The sequence below is a fragment of the Chaetodon trifascialis genome, chromosome 2 (genome assembly GCF_039877785.1).
Source record: "Chaetodon trifascialis isolate fChaTrf1 chromosome 2, fChaTrf1.hap1, whole genome shotgun sequence".
NCBI classification, from domain to species: domain Eukaryota; kingdom Metazoa; phylum Chordata; class Actinopteri; order Chaetodontiformes; family Chaetodontidae; genus Chaetodon; species Chaetodon trifascialis.
Genome location: NC_092057.1, coordinates 26,407,117 through 26,429,398, shown reverse-complemented (window position 1 = coordinate 26,429,398; position 22,282 = coordinate 26,407,117). Strand labels below are relative to the sequence as shown.

At 42.1% G+C, this 22,282-nt stretch overlaps 1 protein-coding gene across 4 annotated transcripts in view; it reads right to left on the bottom strand.

Annotated features, from left to right (window-relative positions):
* The window catches only part of LOC139339765 (potassium voltage-gated channel subfamily KQT member 5-like), a 116,688-nt gene that overhangs the window by 27,543 nt on the left and 66,863 nt on the right, over nt 1-22,282 (bottom strand). For all 4 annotated transcript variants that reach the window (XM_070975223.1, XM_070975225.1, XM_070975224.1 and 1 more), the window contains exons 2-3: nt 6,681-6,771; nt 5,018-5,144 (exon numbers count right to left, since the gene is read on the bottom strand). In XM_070975223.1, coding sequence (XP_070831324.1) covers nt 5,018-5,144; nt 6,681-6,771 — 218 coding nt within the window. The remainder of the gene's footprint in view (nt 1-5,017; nt 5,145-6,680; nt 6,772-22,282) is intronic.

Below are 22,282 nucleotides of genomic sequence, written 5' to 3'. Positions count from 1 at the left end.
AGGGGAAAAGTCAGCGGCAGCACCATGAAAAATACATTAATGACACCCTCCGGTGCGCCTGCAGAGCTGCAGCAGGCTCGCCCCCTTTGAAGGAGCAGAGGGGAGCCATGAGGAAAGTGAATGATAGAAAGATGAATGTGTGTGTGTGTGCATTTGAGCTCCAGTGAGTGTGTGGTCATCTTTATTCCTAAACTTTGCACGCACATGTAAAATGACAGTGGCTTTTGTTTGGTTTTGGTTGCTTCATTTGCTTCATTGCTTTATTCTGTTTTTGTTTCCACAGTTTACATACTGGTTATTCTGTTTTTGCACTATTTATTTATTCTGCTGTTTTCATTCTGTTAATCTATTCACTCTCTATTGCACTCATTATTATTTAGCTCTTGTTTTTTTTAGTTATATAGACTATATTTTTTAATTTCCATCTCTGTTGTAATCCGGAAGCCAAGCAACAACATTTCGTTGCCAAAATCTCACTGCTGTGTTTTTTTGTGCAATGACAATAAAGGAAGTCTAAGTCTAAGTCTTATTTTCGTATCTGTGCTTGTGTGTGTGTCAGTATAGAGCAAGTATTCTTAATATGTCTGGCAGAAACCTCAAATTTTGTACAGCCCCCAAATGTGACATGAAATGCATGCATTATATTTTAATCATTCCATTTCAGGACTTTCACTTTCAATAGCCTACATTCAATGTGCTCGCCGACTGTGTCAAACTGGCCCCATCAGGCGTTCGTCAGGTAAGGAATGTCAACTTGTAGAAAGCAGCCGGTTGCATGGCAACTAGCAGCACCTTGTGAGTGTCGCACAGTTTATGTTCCCCCATCAGTGTTAGAGCTGTATTTGGGTGGATAATTTGGAAGTAAGAAAAGCCACCCCAGGAGAAACGCTGTATGCTTGAGAAAAAAAGAGGTTTCAGGAAAAATGGAACTGAAAGTGATCTGCGTCATCAGCAAACACGTGAATTCAGTACTGAAGGACTTTAATGTTAGGAGTCATTCTGAGATCCATCACAAATCCAATGACAAGTTCATGGGTTTTCCTGTGCAGCCATCACTCATGTGCTAGCCCCCTGAAATGGACCTCCATTAACCCTGGAATAAAGCTTACAACTGAGAGTAGTAATACTACCTCTGTTGTAAGCTACTCATTTGCAGTATTGATCAGTGTTATGGTGTTTTGACAAATTTACAACTCCACTAGCACTCTTCCACATCTATTCTGTCCCTCAGCACACTGTCTCTGCTGAATCTGCTGAAACTTTGTTATATGGTATAAACAGATTCATCAAACGAAGGTTATAATCTACACAAAATTTGAGTCCAGTGAACTCACAGCTACATGTGTGTTATCAGCTGATCAACAGTGAACTTCAGTTCTGGAATAAACGGACAGTAAAAGCCACAAACGTCTGCTCAATAAAACCAGTTTTATTTTCAGAAATCTCCATTAAATCTTTGTGTTTCTATCACATTGTGAGGTGGTGTGGACATTTGTGTCCATTTGTATGCATTTTTTAAATTTGTGATGGGGTTTCAAGTTGCTGTTTAAGTTGCAGTCAGTTGGTATTTTGTGTGAAATTTGTTAGTAGCAAAAAACAGGTAGGACAGCACATGGCATGGGTAGGGTTGCAGGTGCAAACTGCTGGAGCTAGCATGGCTAGCAGGCTAACAACACTGTACAAGCTTCTCTTTAAACACTGCATTGTTATTAACCCTTATCGGTGCCTTTGTGCTGACAACAGCCAAGCAGCTTCCACCTTTTCTGCTGCGTGTATTATTTTCCATGTGAAACCACTGAGGAGGGGTGGCTTTGTGACTGTGAATGGGGACCAGAATCTGGGGTGATCGCACCATTAGCCCGTCCATGCCTGGTTAATGCCCATGACTGTAAAATGCCACACGCCCAGTATGTGACATAGGTTTATCCTACATACTAGAAAATGAATCCCAGTCTGCTCTTCATCCAGTCGCATCACTTTGAACAGACATTTCAATGTGAAATCTACTGAAGCAATGATGAGAACTGTCCAGTCAGATGACTTTAAATCATGACTGAAGATTTCAAAGTGCAGAGGCAAACTGGACAACACGTGTTGTGGTGACAAAATGCACAATTTGGTCAAACACAGTACCACGTTCTCATCTTGCGTGATGTAGGCAGAGGGACCAATAGATAAAAAAATCTTTTAATCTCTGAAGAACCCAAATCGATGGATTTTCCTTGCAAGTGCTGCGCTGATTTCCTGAGCTGCCTTCTGATGTGCAGCGCAGTGCCATCATTTCTGTAAGGCGTGTTCCAAATTGAGATAATCACCACTGGAAAAGGCCACAGCTACTGTACTGAAACAAAATCGAGGAAATGATAACTCAAGGTCATTATTCTTCTACACACAAGACATGGGAACGGCGCAGCATAAAGTGTTCTGACCATCAGGCAAACCCTCAAGTGTGGAACCCAACAGGGAAATCAGACAAACACATCAGGAAGATTGTGTGATATCACGGTCCATCCTCCGCCACACCATTCCAACACATTTATGAACACATTTCCTGAGGGCCAGCCCCAGTGAATGATGGGAAGTGTGCAGCAGAAGCCATTCAATCAGGCTGTTAGCAGCTGTGTTTCTTTCTCAGTCCTCAGGGAGTGTCCATACTGAAGCATTTGGTCCTAATGAGCTTTAAATGACTGCAGTGGACAAACCAACTGCTTACACCACTTGAGGTGAAATTGTATTCCAGTAATTTATGAGTTCATTCTGGTCACTGTGGGACTCAGTTGCAGTATGTATGTTTATGCACATGCAGGAAACTACACTTAAACATACATGAACAGAAACAAACCAGCCTCGGTAACCCTGAGGTGCTGAGGTATAAATCTCACCAGTCAAGAACGTGTAAAGAATACAGAGGACTAACTAACGGACTAACACAGCTTTTGGTCACACCGGTTAACATTTTCATTGTTAAATTTCTGTATACAAAATGATGTTTTGATCACACGCAGAGTTTTCATAGAATTCTCTTGGTGAGCATTATTTTGGTAAGAATACGACCAGCCAAGTTGTTCACGTGCATATTTGAAAGTATGTAACTGAGGATTGTTGCTGCCACAGATAAACTGCTTAGCAGAATATTTCTCTCTGGCATGATGCACCAGCAAAATCTGAAGAAAAAAAAAATGTATTTGAATGATCCCGTAGATGAGTTAGCTAAATGATCTGGCATGATCATTTGAGCCTGAGGTAATATTTCGAAGTAGCCAAATGCTCAGCGAGAGCAATGCTACAAGTTCATTATAGACATTACGCAGGTAAACCAGGGGAGTGATTTATAATGCAGCTAAGGTTAGCAGTTAACATGTATCCACTAACATTGTGTGACAAAATAATTCCAACTAAAGGTCCACTTACTTGCTTTGTCTTTGCTTTCAGCTGCATCACACAGTCTTCATTGGTTAAGGGAGCTGGCTCAGATGCTATCATGTGATGTATGTGTGTTATCCAACATTAACCTAACTTCATCCAGTCGCTGATGAGGACTATGAGATATGGTTAAAAGCCTGCACAAAGCTAAAAAGTGAGCCTTGAGTTGGCATGATTTCTTGCAGATCACAAGGTCAAGAATGATCTTCTGTGTTCAATTAATATGAATCAAATAGGGAAATAAATGAGATGAAAAGTATACTCTGAGAAAATACAAGTTTAGTTTTTTAATAGAAAATAAAGCAGCTTTGATCAAGCAATTAGATTCCTAAAATGCCATGATTTGCAGGAATGACTGTTCATTTCAGCTTTTCTGCCAGAGGAATGGGATGAACCCTCTGCTGTACCGGCTGGTACCGCTTTGTTGTTTTAAAGTGATACCAGCTGGTACAGCAGAGGATCTTTAGGACGATATGTTCAGTTTAGTGCCACTGTGGAAGAAAAAAACGTTGCCGCTTTCATTATGTGTCTACTCCAATATTGTTTTCACTACAGCACCATGATTTTCTAGAGACAAATTAAAATCAGCCCGTCAACACAGGCCACATTATTTAATCCTTCATCTGCACTGTAAAAGACAAAAAAAAAAATCCTCAAAGAGACATCAAAACTTTGAGTACTTTTTGTCAGCTGGGCTGTAATCTAAAACAAAATATTCACATTATATGAATTTATGCAAATCTCCCATAATCCCCCTCTCATTGCATGTTAAATGTAATTACATCACACAATGTGAGAGGTACACTTACAGTATATGGAGACACAAAGACATGTAATTTTATGTGGCACGGTCACAGGCTTCTCTCTGCAAGCCAGAACAGACAGCTAAATGATACAACTAATTTATTAATTAGGTTTATCTGTCAGAGCCACAAACGCTTAATGAGACTGATCATCATGTGTGCCTGCATCACCTCCATCTGTCTCCCTACTGCTCAGATCCGCTGAGTTTCTCACTTTATCATCTCTCTCATTTTTTCACACTCTCCTTCGGACTGTCTCTGTCTCTGCCTCTCTGCCTCGCTCTCTTGCTTTATTTTTGCCCTTTAGTTTTGCTCATATTCCCTCAGTGCTGGCAACCTACAACATCACTACAAAGTGTGACGACGGGAGCTCACGGCACCCTGCGTGACCTCTAAGCCCTGCTCTCCCTGCCGCAAGCACCCTACTGTGCTTTCCAAGAAAGAAGCAGAGATCCATGTCTAAACAGTGGAAAAAATAAAAGGCAGTTAAAGCAACCTCATTACGTAAATGCTCTCTGCTCTTATGAGCTCTGACCACAATTGAAAATGACACGAGCAAACTATGGTCAATAGCGTGCTGCGGAGCGGGCTTACGTCTAACATCAAAGTGCGTTCACAGAGAGGACTACTGTTGTCCACTAGAGGGCAAGAAGGTGGCTGGAAGGTGAAACAATGAAGGAGAGGAAGTGGTACCCCTGCTGGACCAAAAAGACAAAAAAAAAACTTTATGGGGGGAATTATCTGTTTCTGTTTCCACAAAAGAGACTCACCGAAAAGGTCCAGCGACTCACCTATGACACAGAACGGCTTCCTGGCGAAGCGGAGTCTTCCCTGCCATCCTCTGTAGCGACAGCAGCATCCTGCTGACCAGATCCGGATGATGTACTCCAAGCCAAACACCACAATCATCACAAACTCCTGTCCAACACGACAGAAACAATAGCTGTTTTGGCAGTGTGTCCATGATGGTAGCAGAGTAATCATATGTTAGTCATTGCTTGTCAGTGTAGATTCTGAATACATCAGCACTTATCATTGTTCGTCATTAATGGAACATTTTTATCATGAAAATAGATGCCAGGTTGACAAAGTATTGTGTTTGATAATGGCTCTGACAGCATGTCTGTTAATGCACACATACTGATTCCGCTTCCATTAGATAAAAACATTCATGCAATTAGCGCAGTGCAATTTGTGAAATGGCAGTTACTGCTGCAGGGGCATTCAAGTGCAGTAAATGGTTGAGAGTATGAAAAAAGCAAGCTCTCCTTTCAGTTAGTCACTTCTTGAAAACACACCCTGAGTCATCCCAAGTCTCTTTAAAAAGCCTTTTTGCCCACCAGTAGCTTGTTCTGTCCTCCCTGCCCTTCTTTCAGAAGGCAACTCTGAACTGCATTTAGTGTTATTAGTGCTTGCAGTCAGTGAAGTTGCCAGTTTGAGGGCAGACACTTCAATAAATGAGCGACTGATCAGGAAGTCCAGGCATGCCTTCAAAGACGAGGTACTCTTCAGAATCAGAATTCAGATTCTTCACATCTCCCCTTCTAAGAAGTGCTCAGGTTTTCTACTGACATCCATTTTCTACCTCAACACATGCACTTCAGGGTTTTGGGTCATCGATTGAGGGAACTAAGGTCACGTCTATTCTACAATTAAAACTTAAACATGATAGAGTAAAATTTAACTATCTTTAGGCCAAAAAGAAAAAGACAGAAAGAAAGAAACAAGTAGAGCATTCACTATTTCGCCAGCAGAATTTTAGTGCGGCGATGTGAAACCTAGAAACAGCATTTAGACCTTTTTACAGGCAAATATATTTTATATATATACCATATATAAGTAACATGTAAAAAACAACAAAAATGACCTGACTACAGTCCAGATAAGACCAAAGAAAAATGCTCCATATTGGCAACATTCTGCCTCAAACAACTGTGATCATATGGCATCTTAATGAACTGTATTATATATAACATTAGGCCATACTGTAATGACAACAAAGTGCTTTGATGCCATATCCTCAAAACAAGGTGACTGTTTAAAACACTAAAATATTCTTGAAATTAAAATGATATACAACAGTATAGATGGATGGATGGATGGATGGATGGATGGATGGATGGATGGATGGATGGATGGATGGATGGATGGATGGATGGCAGTTGTTAGAGTCACTGGAGTCAACTGAGATCAAGTGTAAACGAGTTGTTGGATGAAGCGAAATGTCTTCACAGACATTGTACTAGAGAGTGTTTCTAAACTACTTTAAACGTATCTTTGGCAATTTTACACTACAGTTTCTTGTTACTGACATGCTGGCTGAGCAGCTTTACTGGTCAGGTTCGAGTTTGAGGTGTTAAATCTAAAAAAAAAGGGTATCATTAAGGGAAAAATCATTAACTAGCATTTGTTGACAGAGAGTGATTTTTGGCTGATGGTTGGCCAGTTTCTTACCAGGATGAGGAGACAGTGGGAGGAGAAGTCCTGATGAGCCGGGATGGTCGAGAACACAGAGAGGACCAGGCAGCTGAAGACCAAGATGAACCTAAAGGGAACAACAGAAAAACAAATGAGAGAACCATAAATACGACATACACACACAGATGGACGGGATGACATCAGTGGTCTGACCTCTGAAACCACCACACTGGCCAGCCGATCAGATCTCAAGTTCCAAAACATAATTTCCACTGGTCGCAAATATGCTGTTGATCATAGAAATGTGCACTAAAGCGGAACTGTCGGCTGTACTTTCCTCTGTGACAAACTCTTGAACCCACTCTGGCACTGCACGAGAACCAGAACACGAACAACCTGGCAGCACAATCACAGAACTTATTTCCTCTGTGCAGTGAACCATGAGCCTAACTATTATTCAATTTCCTGAGATATCAAGTTAATCATGCTTGTTTGTGTAACATGATTTGCAAGAAACAAGCAGTGAAACTGCGGCTATTGGAAAACAAGCAACATCCGACCATTTCCACACTCCCTCCGTCAGGAAACCGTAGCCTTCCATCTTCATAACCATAACATGTTTTTTTTTCCGTGGTATAAATCTTCCAAAAACACATTGTTGTCTGAAATATGAGCGTGGGGGTTAGAGTTACGGTGGCTCTTGATGCTAAACGGTGCGAGCACATCTGTGTTTTATCATCTCAGATCTCCTCTTAAGCCTGCTGGAGAAAGACCGGTTGACATGCTGTGTGTACTTTTCAACGTTGTCCAAGGAGAGGCTTAAGTAAAGCAGGCATGGCTTTTTTCACTTATGTCCTGCTTCATGTTTGGACAGCTATACATTAATAATTCAAACTGGAGACCTTTGGCAAAGCTCTGACCTTTAGGCCTCTAAATTTGTGCAAAACTGTCACTTCAAACGGTGAGACTTCACTCTCAGCCCACTGGTTCCATGACAGTATGAGCAGGTGGTGCACATGAAAAACAAGGAGCTGAAACCCTCAGTAAAGCTGAGGGGAGCTGATGCTCTGGTGATAATTCTCTGTAGGTTGATGAGTATGCATGACTTCAGATTTCAGTTCTGGTTGTATGGCGGCACCTGTTTGGAAACTGGGGCAGGAATTGCCCTTCAAGCAGCCACTCTGCCTGTCAGACCTTGTGTATGTGTTTACATCTGTTTACATGGAACTCAGGCTGATTCATCCTAGTGACCAGCACCAGCTGTTCAGATCCTGATTACATCGTTAGGTGACAAATGAGCATGTGCACAAGTTACGTGCAATGTTGGCATGCGCCGGCTTTTTCAGTTTTGGAAATGTGCATGTGTGTGACATTGGAAACAGTGTGGGAGTGACTGATTCAGTCACTGACGATGCTAAATGCATCATAGAGGGAGGTATATACATTTAATGGCTATAGCAGAACACACACCAGGCAAAATCAGTATATAAATGAGGTTTTCTTGAAGATTCTAAAATCAACATTCTTTACAGTCTGTGTACTGTATGTGTGAACAGGAGAGCATGGAAGATAATGAAAATACAGGCTCATATTTTCCAACTGGATTTCTTAGTCATTACAATGTTATGATGTCATCAGAGCTGCTTGAATCATTACTGCAGGCCTATTGGAAAATGCTTTTCCCCAATATAATAATTCATTTTTGTACAAATGTCACTATTGGCAATATGAGATCTGCTCTACCCATAATGCAGTTTGTCCGTCCCCACAGCTGTATTGAAGTGGAGACTGGGGACTTACTATCAGCCCCTTGGTGCCAAATTGACCTCAGATTATCACAGAGCTGAAAGGAAGTCTTTCAAGCTGAAAACGGGGGGACATCAGGATAACATCCAGTGTCTGAATGGTGCCTGTGTGAAAATGGTGGGTGTGCAGAGTGGGTCAGTGTCCCATAGCCTACAGTACAGTGCCGGACTGCGCTCTTCTGACCCCACTCGGGCTCCCTTTGACATCCAGAGAGCCAAAATGGAGGTCAAAATTTTCCACTGCCATGAGGAAGCTTATGTCATTATGTCTCGACCATTACGTTCTCCTCCTGCTCTGTCACATGGCTCAGACAGCAGCTGGAGGCTCCGAGGGAAATAAAAGCATAAAGTATCAAAAGTTTGAGGTTTGCTCTGTTGACATTTCCAAAGATTTGAATAATGTGATTTTGATTGGACGAAAAACATCTAGTGACAGGCATTGTGGTGCTGTCAGCTGAAAAGCAAGCTCCCTGTCACAGGCACACCTACGCCTCTCGCACTTACAAGGTTGTCAGACCGAAAATTGCAGAGTGACAATCAACTCCCTTCATCCATAGACTAAGTCATGTTTCCATTTTGAATATATTCACTTTAAATGGGCACCCTGACAGCGTCATCAAGCTTTCAGCCAAGTTCACTAATTAATCGCACAAAGCAGAGTTCTCAGCCGGCCTTGGTCCCTGTTTGCCATGATACCCGGCGCTCGCAGGCCGCACGATTCATGCAGAGTGTCTCGCTCCGCACTTCCAGCAGAGTGATTGCTCTTGACCTGACAAACAGCAGCAGCTGAAAATGAAGCTGGCCTACACACACACACACACACACACACACACACACACACACACACACACACACACACACACACACACACACAGGCACCCTCACAATCGCAACATAGAGACATCTGTCCTTCCACTCACTCACACAATCACCTGTTTCAAATGCGCCCTCCACCCCTCCTCCACTCCCATGTAAACAGATAGACCCAGCACCACTGAACCAGTGGTATTGCTCAGATTTGCACGATTTAATTGATTTGTTTAGAAAATTGGCTGCAACATTAACAACTAAATTCCACACACTGCAGCTGGTGGATAAAAACAGATACACAGCCTCTCTGTGATCCTCTTTGTTATCTGTGTGCAGAGGCGGGTCAGGAGGGTGCTGAGGGGTGCCCACACCCACGCACCCTAGAATTTGATTGGTCACCCCAGAGTCAGAGGTTTAGAGAGTCAATCAAACATGATAAAAATGGCCATAAAGAGAAACAAAACAACCACAAAATGCCCAGAATCAGTCTCTTTCAATCTGGGTGTCTTACTCTGATGTAGGAGTGGTGGGGGGTCTTTACCATGTCTGTGTCCAAGGGTCCATTGACTCAATATTGTTCATGGCTGCAGGTTTATTTGGAGATATTATTAATATATAAACATTTCATATTTTAACATTTAAAGCTCCTTCATTTATTATACCAAATAAAAAACAACTATTAATAATTTAGTTTATTGTTGCCCAGACTTTAAATTTCCTTGAACCTGTGGCACAGTCAGCTCAGTGTGTCAGGTGAGGGACCTCTCTTTTTATTCTTTAAATAAACCAAGAGATATGTGCACAGAGAAAATCAATGCGACCTCTGCACCCACGGACGTCCAGAGAGGAACATGTAAAGAACCATCTCTGATAACTCCTGATCGTGTGGTAATTGGGTCACAGCGCACTAACAGACTGATGATGATGCAGTGACCACATCTGATTGGGTTTCTTATGACAGATGATGATAGAGGACGTTCTCACTCTGATGTAGACATGTCCTCTGATGCTGTCCATGGTCCTGAAAGCAAATCCTGCTCCTGCCTTGTGATTGTACCCGTGCTTTCACAGTGCACCATCATGGCATTTAGTCTGGCTTGACATGAGAGTAGATATTTAATTGGCTTTGATTTTTTTTAACTAATAACTACCGTTTCCTATTCCACTGTCCATTTAAGCTGAGCTGTGTCCCAGTTCCAAACAACATGATACTGTGCTTGTTACATAACATTAATGAGTTAGAAGACCAAAAATGAATGCACTTTACCATGTTGAACAAACAGGAAATAACACAAGACGTGCACCACCAGATGTTAATCAAACTTTAACTTTGGAATACTGCAGCCAGTTAAGGAGGAAGTACTATTTTTTTTCCCAATGATTTAACACCTTACTTTGTGTTTTCCGAGATGTTCCTGCAGCTGATCCACCCATAACCACACTTCCACTTTTACTGAAAATTCTTCTTCTTTGTCACAGTTCTTACCTGCTGCCATTGTTTCCTCATCTGCTCACCAGTGCCCTCAGTACTTTTCCACTCTCAGCCACACCCGCTCACCTGATCACACACCTGAGACTCATTGCAATCAGTGCACTATATAAGCTGCTCTGCCACACTCACTCGTGGCCAGATTGTCATTGTCCTCATGCAAGGCTCTCCAGCTGAATCTTGGACTGATTGCCTGTCTCTGACCACGCCTGTTCTCCTGTTCCCTGGAAACTGCCTTAGCCTTTTGTCCTTTACTGGACATTGTTTGCCGTAGTGTTTGAGACCGTGATTGTGGCGGTGAATCCTGCCTATTCAAATTTAAAGGTGGATAAAAGCTTTACCCATGTTGTGGGCCAAAAACCTGTTCTGTGACATACTTAAACGAAGCTGAGGCCGGGAACAGTGGAGGTGTGTGTCACGTTAATGTCAGCTCTGTGTTATCCTTCGTCACTTTATGAGGAGGCAAAGTGAAACCTAAAACCTAATAAAAGACTTACTCTGGGTCATAAAAGCACTGTTTCTCATAATTTTGGATGTCTGTCTGTCTTGTTAGTACACTTGCTGCTACTGTTTAGTTGTCCGGGATCTGTATGTAATGTATTCTTAGATTACTGAGCAGCTTTTCCATCATATTCCTGCTGTTGTAAGCGTACTGTAATTTCTGTGATTTTCATGTTTGAACTTCAGTTTTCTACTCTGAGGCCCACTGACTTTTAAAATGCTTTCAAATGCTGATAGATTACAACATAGTAAAGCTAATGTATCAAGGAGAACATGTGCTCCCTCTCTACAATTCAACATCACAGCCACTCGGTCCAAAGAGAAAAATATCAACCATAAAAACTTCATCACCACTGGTCTCAACATGCTTATGCACTGCCTCATTTTATGGCGACTGTGACCCAGAGCCACAACTCCTGACCTTTAACCTTCCCTGTGAGGCCCTGCAGTTACATTCTTCCACAGTCAACCATGCATTGCATGTCTCAGAACATTCTTTACATTCGCCCTGACAAAGTGTTGCTCTATTCCCACAGTGACAGACGGTCTCAGAGTGCTCTGCACATATCACAGGCTCACATGGGGGAGTAGATTTAAGGGCTGCATCATACACTGTTAGATTGTTATCACTTGTTTAAGTACAGTAATTACAACCCTGTCTTTGCACTCTGTCTGCAGTCACACACATATGCACAAACACTCTAAATCTGCAAGACACAATGTGTGTGCATGTGCTCTGTGCAGGCTATCAGCTGCTACGTATTCTGATCTACAGTGCTGACAGTGAGCCAGGGAGTGTGGCTGTGAGGCTCTGAGGACACTGCTATGAGACCAAAGATGACAGAATTTCCATAATGCACCTGGACTCTTTGAAAGGCTGAGCCAGGGAGGCACTTTTATCAAGGGGTGGGGGGCATTGTGTCTCTCCTTCCCCATTACACTGATGTTATGCATCAAAGCCAGCAAGAGGCACAGAAAGAGAGAGCAGAATGAGCAGAATGTGTTCAGGAGATTAGCAAATGAATTTGCAAAGTTGGCTCAAAGAGGGGCTGGGAGCAAGGATTTTCATGACGTCTGACTATTGATACAGTGAGGTGTTTAGAAGGAGTCCTGTGGATCTGTTTGGTGGTGTGTGAGGCTCTTTGCTGTGCACAGTGTTTAGAGGAATCACACAGTTTCGATAACACAGGCAACAAAGTGCTGTGGGAATGGTGCATGTTGAGTGTGAGTCTCTGATCTGTTGGTGCTCAGTACATTAACATAACAGAAAGCATAGCAGAAGGATTTTCTAAGTGTTGTATCTGCATTAAGAGTAACAAACACATACACCACAACCTGAATATTACACATATTCATGACATCCTGGTCTGTGTGGGGCTACCATGCTGTTGGAGTATAAAATCTGGAAAAGATTTCCTCGAACACAGGACAGGCACTTCGCCGAGACTTTATGATAACAATTACAGTCTTTGGAGGCTGAAATTTGCCAAGGAGGTCAAGCGTGAGTGTGAATGCATGTATGACACACAGCTCTCATGAATTCACACTTCTTTGCTCTTCTTCTACTGTGTAGACAGAGAACTTTCTTTCTGCATCATTTAATTGGATTTTTTGTTGCTTGGCTGGAACACAGGCTGAACCTATGAAGCGCTGCATGTTTTGTGAGTAATTAGGCTCAGGGTTGCTTTCCCATTACATCCATGATACTTGCCAACGCTCTCAATTTTGCTGCTCGGCCAAGTTTGCCTCCACTGACGTATTCTGATATGACTGGATGAAGGGAGGACTTCATGGCTGCGTTAAGTTGTTTGGGGTGTCACTACAGCTTTATGTGTTACCAGAGCTGACAGCTGTGTCAGCTGGCCGTACAACTTCTCAGGATGGCTGAAGAGTACAATCTTGATTGTTTATCTCACATTGATACTATCACAATACTTGGGTGCTGATTTGGTATGTATTGCAGTTTTTCCCCTAGAATTTTTTTCAGGCCCGGTGGCACCCACCAAAAAAACCCTAAACAGACAAGACGCGTGGGATGGTGTATTGGCGCAGTTGGATTAAGTCAGGTGGCACAGCAAGCAGTCTGCAATTCTGCAATTATTATATTTGCATTCAAATTTTTGTTCACCCAGACTGTATTAAAGATCAAGGAGAGGGTGACTTAATAAGGTGCATTTATTGCATACAAATGGAACTTGCTTGAGCCCTGCGATCGGCTGGCGACCGGTCCAGGGTGTACCCCGCCCATTGAGCCGAGATAGGCTCTGGCCCCCCCGCGACCCCGAAAGGGATAAGCGGCATAGAAAATGGATGGATGGATGGAACATGCTTGATTACACATTGGCACTTCAACCACACAGTGTGCATTGTTCTGTGCTGCACTTGGTTTTTCTCGGTTTAGAGAAGAACTTCACCAAGGCGTTGTGGTAGGGTTCAGTTATAAAGTTCATTTACTATTTATATCAGTTATAAATAATTTAAACATTTAACAAACATTAAACATAGAAGTTTTTGATTTGTTTTACTATAACAGAGTTACATTCATTTGACAATGCCTGGGGAAAAATGACCCCTTAGTGTTTCTAGTGGAAAACTAGCCTATTGTCTGTTATTTTCATCATCCCCCCTCCCCCCCCCCCCCCCCCCAAAAAAAAGAAGAAGAAGCTCAATCAGAACAAAAATATAAGCTAAACAACAAATTGGAAACTTACCATGAGGAGTGTGGTACAACCAAGGGCTGTGTTTATGGTTATTAAGCCATTCGAGATCCCAGGAAGATGTTCTGTGTTTAGCTGTTTTTTTGTTTTTGTTTTTGTTTTTTTTTGACTGGGTTACCAGTCGGACCGGGCCCACGGTCACTCGTCGGACAGGTGTCAACGGCAGTAATGGTCCTCGAGCAGCCCCCCTCTCCACTGCAATCTGGCCCCCTTTCTTCCGTCTCACCTGCACCAGTCATGTTTTTTAGAGTTGCCTCTGTTACTCCCTTCATCTATTTTCCTTGGCTCCGGAGTCTGGCAGAAAAACTTCTTTATAATAAGACCCCGTTTACACTTAGGGAAAACGCATATGTTTTCATGCGGTTTGGCCTCTCGTTTACACGCAAACGGAGTTTTTTTTTCACGGAAAACGATTTTTAAAAACTCCGGCCAAAGTGAAGATTTCTGAAACCGCCGGCTATTTGTCGGCGTGTAAACTGGGTTAAACGGCGCTTTAGGTTCCGATACGTCACATCATGCGACTGACTACTTTACGTCATGTGAGCGACCTATGTTTACACTCGCGCCCGTAGGTTTGGCATTGTTAAGATGTGCTCGACGGCGTATTTATCCGGGTTCATGTAAACGATAACATTTTTGAAAACGATGTTGTGTGCACGATGTTATTTTTGAAAACGGAGCGGCCAATTATCCGTTTCCCAAACTACCCTGCCACGTAAATGTAGAGTAAGTTGTCTGTCGCCCGCGATATTTTTTCTGCGCTCTCAGCAGCGGTACTCGCATCGTTACTAGGCAACGAAGCAGGTTGACTCGCGTTGCGCTGCACAGAGGCGCTCCTAAATGTAAATGATTATTGATTGATTTTTGGCATATTGATTTTTTTTTTTTTTTTTAATTATTATTTTTATTTTTTTGGCCTGGCGGGGGGTTTCCTTGCGCCCGCCAGGCCTGTACAATGGTAGGGGAAACACTGTATTGTAAGTGATGCAATATTACAATACATTGTGAGTTTTGTTTGTGTTTTTACCATGGGGAAATAGCTGAATCACACACTTTCTGCATCAGTATGCTGCACATAAAAATGGTAAATAAAATACTTTTTGAAGAAAACTGCTACATTTAGCTGTCCCTGCTCATCAAGCAAGCGCTGTAAGAAAATAATACATGACACAAGAGTCCAAAATGAAAAGAAAATGAAATCTGCACACAGCACAAGTGTGAGGCTTTGAATTAAATTACATGACATTCAATTTTCAAACTGTTGTGGACATGACTGCATATAAAAGTGGTAATTTGGAATTTGACTTTGGACCCATTGAGGTTGCTGCAGCTGCTCACTGTGAAGTGTTACAGCTGCAGATTAGCAATGTGAAATCAGCCGCTGTCAGCTAGTTTCCACAGAACATAGGAAATATATGCGTGGAAGCATGAGTACGCGTGTTGTTTTACGTTAAACATGTTCAGTAAAATGGATCGTCTGTTGCTATGCCAGAGACAGCTGCAGCCTGACAACGAGGCAATGAGAGCGATGAGACAGCAAAGCATGGAGCTAAAAACTTCCCTTCACACAAAGGTAAAGCTGATGGGCGAAGCTGAGGCAGGTGATCATTCTCTGTGGGTATATCACTGCGAGTGACTCCTTACCTTTGAACAATTATATGAATGATGAGACATGGCATAATAAACAGTGCCAGGTTTGCATGTTTGGATATGTAGCCAATGTGGAATCAGAAGAGACCGGAGGAGGGGGGGGGGGTCTGACAATAATGACCCCAGTGTTGTATGTAATCAAATCAGAAGAAGTCAATCACGTTATACTAGACCTCATTAAGTTGTTAGTATTAAGTAGTTCCATCACTACCTCACTCATAAAAGGTGCCTTTAAACAACTTCAAATCCTCCACACGCACACTTGAACTTAATGCTCGGCTCTGTGACTGCAGGTAGCAGTAGGTATTTACAGGTGATTCCTGACTGTAGGAGAGTAGCTGGAGGTAGGGGTTTCACAGAATAGCTGACTATTAAACCCAGTAGTTGACACAGTAGTAATAAAGTCATAAAGCAGTCACAGTGTATCTTAAACACAGCTGTATGTGCCTGCGCTCAGCTACGATACACTCTGTGGAAATGCTTTACCAGAGCAGATGTAGATTTGTTTGAACAATCATTTTCTACATGATGGCAGAATTCAAGGTATAAAACAAGGAAAGACACAGGGTAACACAAGTAAGCAGTCTGGTTGTTACTGCAGTCAACAGGATCTGCAACTCAGAGAAGCTTGCTGGGGGTTTAGTCCAATCAGATGGTAGCTGATTTATAAACAGCCCTTCAGAGCCAATGGGACACGGACCCCCAGGCTGGTCCCAACACTGGTTGTTTTGGGGACCTTTTTGACAAGAATTGATCATCATTATTGGGTGACAAAGAGAATCTATATCGTGCAATTATTCAACGACGCCATGCTTACATGTAGTGGACCTGTCTGTCCATTTTACACAAGAGATATCACACCTACATCCAACTCCTGGTAAGACGAAATAACAACAACAACAACAACATTATTGGGATCAGTAACTGTTACTGTAATCCCTTACTACTGTGCTTGTTACTGGAAGAAGTAATGACATTACTATTACATGTTACTAAGCAATGTCTTCCTGCCCAACACTGACTGAAAGCAAAGTTTTTATAGATTGACAAAACAGTTCTGAGTAAGTTCTGAGAAAACAGGTTGAGTAGGAGCAGTGTATTTTTATGACATTAAAGTGATGTAGCGTGACTGCAGAACATTGAGCTTTAATGATAGGGCACTGATCAAGCGCTGCTAAATGTCATCTCAGTACATTATGCAGACAGTTTTCCCTGGCTTAGCCTGCTCGTTGCTGTACCTGTCAGCATCCTTTTTGTGCCTTTACTTCCTCCCTCATCAAATATAAAAACATTTAATGGTAGGTTCTAATGGTGCTTTCTAAGATGTTCAGTCATTGAATCCCTTCATTTAGTTAAATCTAATGTCCCCCAATATATAAAAGCAATGCTTTGTTCAGGGCTGATGTTCAGTTGTCACTTTACAATAAAACAGGATGCGTCTGGAACTACAAAGACTGAAAATACATGGTCATGATTCAGGATTTCCACTCATTTTCTGATTCAGTTTGCAGTATGATTCAAGTCTGTGATCAAAGACGGGTAAGATTTTTGCTTGTGCTCTTCCTGACAAGATGATTACTATCTTAAATTGGTGCTGTAGGTTGAGATACAAAGCCCTGACAGCAAAGCTTGTTTTCAAACAGCTGTTACATGAAACACTTTAAATATCACACATAGCATCATGTCCTGATGTCACGGGAAGATACACACATTCTCTAAGGTTAATGTTATAATAATGCACATTTTTCGCTATAATTTCACTATAATTTCAATATATTGTGCCTCTTTTTTTAATAAAAAGCCTGAATCTTGTCCTAGTTGGTGTTACGAACAATTATTTTCATTGTCCATTAATCTGATGATTATTTTCTCAATTAGTCAATTTGTCATTTGGTCTATGAAATGCTAGAAAATGGTGAAAACATCAATCAGTGCTTCCCAAAGCCCAAGACCACATCCACAAATGTTTGTATTGTCCACAAGCCAAAGATATTTGGTTTACTGTCATACAGGAGTAAAGAAAACACAAAATATTCACGTTTAAGACGCTGGAGTCAGATAATTGTGACTTATTTTCTTAAAAGTGATCAATTATCAAAATAGTTGGTGATTAATTTAATTAGTTATTAGTTATTTAATTAGTTCACAACTAATTGATCAATTGCTTAACCATTGCAGCTCTATAGTGTTTTATGGTATAACCAATCACTCCACACTCTTACCTCATTTCCTACAGAGCCCCAAAAAGATAATCAGTGCAAAAAACAGATGGACAGGGTGCAACAACCCATTTCACGGCTACACAGCTGGGTAGAGATATCACAGCTCAACTCCCAAAAACAGAAACACAAGAGGCAAACGAGAGGAGGCTGTGTACGGGCAGGCACATAATCCTCTGTGCTGTGAGCTGACGCTGTATTATGAAATCAAAATGTGAAGGCGATACGAGGAGATAAAGCCACAGAGACCACCCACAGTGCACCGCTATTCCACACTCGTCCTTCATTTGAACACATCCAAGAGACCATAATGAAAATTCAGCAAAAACTGCCATGAGTGCACAATGAAAAGTTAAGGGCCTTTAACATGCTTGGTAGAAAAGAAAGAGCAATACATCTGGATAAAACCACAAGGGTGCAAACCCGTAAAGCAGCCGCACTCCAGTTTAATGCGTCCTGTTCTCTCATACTGAGGCACGTAAAGAGGCTGCGCAAATTAAAACTCCATCAGCAGAGCTGTAGGAGGACTTGTAATGGAAAGTAAAGGAGGAACTGAACAATTCTGACTTCATAAATGAACCAGACCCTGACTGTGTGGCCTCCCACTGCTTATGCTGAGTTGTTGGTGAGGCCTCCGTACCTATATTACAGTAAACACTGTATGCTGGTGCAGAATGGCTGGTGGGACTGCGACTAGGGCTGAGTGATTAATCATTTTCATAACGCCATTTGCGTCATTTTAAAATGACAAAAGCTGTAGTTTTAATTAAAAGTCAAAGGAGTGAAAAGTTTTTGTTAGCAGACATTGATTTCATCAACTATGACAACTGTTGCAGGCACATTTACCCAGCTGTAGCTCATTAATGCTCACTGTGTGAGCTGTCCAAACAGCAACAGAGACTTTTGGCTGATTGAGGTCTGAGTCTGGACGTCATTCAGGACGTCTGTCCTGTCAGTGTGTGAAGCCAATGCAACGCTAGCTTAAACAGCCAAAACACAGAGCTGTCAGAGCTCTCATTAGTGCTGATCAGTCTGACATCAAGCAATGAGACATTCTTACTTTAGTTTTATTCTCTCTTGAAACAACATACACATAACAAAGATTAACCCAAAACCAACATGTTATCATACCTTCATTGGCCAATTATGTAGCTGCTAAATAAATACTGTTTAATACTGTTTGAATGTCATTATAACAGGATATTTGAGAATGATTTATCCTCTTTAAATGAAGGCTGAGTAGTTGGAAAGTTGGAAGTCATGGAAAAGGTTACAAATGAAATAGCAATACTGATCAGAGAAACACAATTATGTTCTGAAACTGTAATCATTTTCAGCGTTTTTTCTATGAATTGCTAAGTCTATAAATGTGAAGACACTTGTCTGACCAACAGTCCAAAACCTAAAGACGTTTACTTTACATTGATATAAAATTGATAACAGCAGCAAAGCTGAGAAGCTGGGACCAGAACATGGTTGGCATTACTCTTTAATCAATGACTTACACAATAAATTAATCAAAATAGCAACTTGTTAATTGTGTGATTACTATGGTGGCAGTGACGGTGTGCGTCTGAGCATCTGCCTGAAAAATTAACATGTGACTGCTGTCTGGTTGTTTACATGCACTTTAAAAGAGCCACCTGTTTTTGCACAGACACGCTTTCACATCTGGGGTTTAATGAGAACAGATTTCAGAGTCACAGACCTCCTCCTACCTCACAGATTCCCATCTGGTTGCTTGGCCACTCCAAATCACAGTGACTATTTCACGTACAGTCATGTGCTGGATGGAAAAAGAGATGTTGGGTGTTTCAAAGGGGAGCATCTTGGAACAGAGCGACAGTGGTTGTTGGGTGTGAGGGAGTGTCACTGGAGTTGTTACACTGTCTCACTGTCTTTAAATAAGTACTCTTTCTTTCTTTCTTTCTTTCTTTCTTTCTTTCTTTCTTTCTTTCTTTCTTTCTTTCTTTCTTTCTTTCTTTCTTTCTTTTATTACCCGGCTTCCTGCTGCCTGACTGATGAAAAAAGGCCTTTTAGGTCAAGACTGGCATGACAATTCATCCTCACTACTTTAATTTGAGTTTTTCTCACACACACTTCACATTATCTCTGTTATGGGAGAGGATATTGTCCAAAGCAATCATTGTCAGGGATTGATCTGTGTCATTTGCAAGCCTATTGATCGTAGTCCACAGTTGAAAATGTCCTCAGTGACTTTCTCATACAGTCTCATCTGCTCGACTGTGATGAGCTTAGCCCAGTGGTGTCCCACTTTTCAGGGACTCTCTCCATTGATCAACACTATTTGTCTACTTTCTCCAGCCAGTAACGGGTCAATACTTGGGCCTTCGGGCTCCACCCCACGTCTACCTCCAATCTCCCTCTAGGCAAACAAGTATTAATGGTTCCAGGTGAGGAGATAATGAGGCACCCAGACATAGACTCATCGAGGTTGGGGAGTGGCAGAGGCACACAGAGCTCTCATTGTTACACCGTAATGAGAGATGGACATGGAAGAGGAGGGAAGCAGCGTCCCGGACTAACCCCACAGAGTTTGGAAAATTAATACCTGTATGTCTTGCATAAAGGCATCACCTGTCCAGATGGTGTTCTGGCCACCAACCACTGGAAGCACCACGCCCACACTCCCCTGTGGCGTGCACAGCCACCTACTCAAAGAAAATAAACCTGCTGTCTGTATGCATGGAGGATGAATCAGCAGAGGGGGGAAAAATGTTAGAGGCTTTAATTCAATCAGGAAAGCTGTAGCACACAACAAGAATATCACAGATGAAAAGAGTTTCAGCAGGACTGCTCAGCACTAAACGAAGGCCACTGTCCAGACAAACTGACCTGCACTTCAAACTTTAGAGCTTTAAACTAAATCAAAAACCTCAGAGCACACATTACTTTCAGGGTATGGAGGAGCCCAGCAAAGCAAAGAGCTGTGCAGCAAAATCACTCACTGTGATATCTGCTCAGGCAAACCCCTGCGCCCTCAAAATAGCAAGGACCCCCATTAATCAACAGAGCGGGAGTGGGCCGGTCGATGGGCTGACGTCTCACATCCATCTCCATGCAGTCTAAATTTGGGTGATAACGAAGGATAAAACTGATGGCTGAGAACATTAAAATGGGCTGCGCTGCTCTGCCAGAGCTGAATTATTAATCACAACCAGATATACACTGCGATGAGAGCTTTTCAATCAACAGGAAAACCTGATTATCCAATCTGCAGCTCCTCCGTTTTGCTTATTCTCTTTGGTGGTAACTGATGCTGGAGGATGGCATTCGGATATAATCAGTTTTGTCTGCCACAAACTACAAAAAACTCTCCCCTCTGTCGAAAGCATTATGTCAGCTGACTTAAAACTCACACTCTTCTGCTGGGCTGCTCTCGCCTTCACATCTGTGACATCTTTTTCTCCTTTTTTGCTGCATGTGTACATTGGCAACTGCTTGCAAACTCCCTCTCCATATGAACTTTGTAATGTGATATTATGTCAATGTCATGTGGATGAATAGTTTGTGACCTCAAAAAGAAGTCACTGCAGATATCTCATGTGGTCCCCTCCTCCTCTTCAAAGTGGCTTTGAGCAAGAGACTGAACCCAAATTGATGGTCAGGCCAGCAGCTTGCAGCTGGCTTGTTGCCTGCAGACGCTGTGCATTTGCGTGCGTGCATGTGTTTGTGTGTGTAATGAGAGGCAAAGTGTAAAGGCCTTTGGATAAAAAGCATCAGTTCCAATGTAGGAAGTAGTGTCGCATCTGACTTTCATGCATCTCCTCAGTATTAATGGTCCCTGAACTATACTGTAGCTGGCATGCACAAATATTGTAGTAAATCATCTCACACACACACACACACACACACACACACACACACACACACACACACACACACACACACACACACCACCAGAGAAGGTGATTCTGTGGCTTTGCAGAAAAGAAAGCAAACACACAATGCAAGCAGTCAGAAAGACAAAGTGGATCATTGTTGCTATTAATCTCTTCTCATCTTAATGTGCTTTAAGTAAACTGCTTCGCTCTCCACTGCTCAGGCACACTACATAGTACTTCACAGATTTCTGCTCCTGAAAACATAAGTCATCACTTCCTGTGCAGGAGAGGAAGGATATAAAGGCGGCTAATTTCATGGTTAGAGTCATTTCAAAAGCTGACGTCTTCACTTCTACATATGCATACTTTTATTGGCTTTTTACAAGGACAACAGTGCATAAAGTCAGTATATCTACAAGAATCTTATTGACATTAATACCCACAATGCATCATACTTCAATGGAGGTTTTGTTTATGTATGTACATTTTATGAGATTAAACATACCAGTAAGGAGGGAAAAAACAGCTTGGAGGCTCGGACAACTTACTGTGAATATCTGTGAATATCTCAAGTTCCACCACAAGGCTAAACACATCCGTGT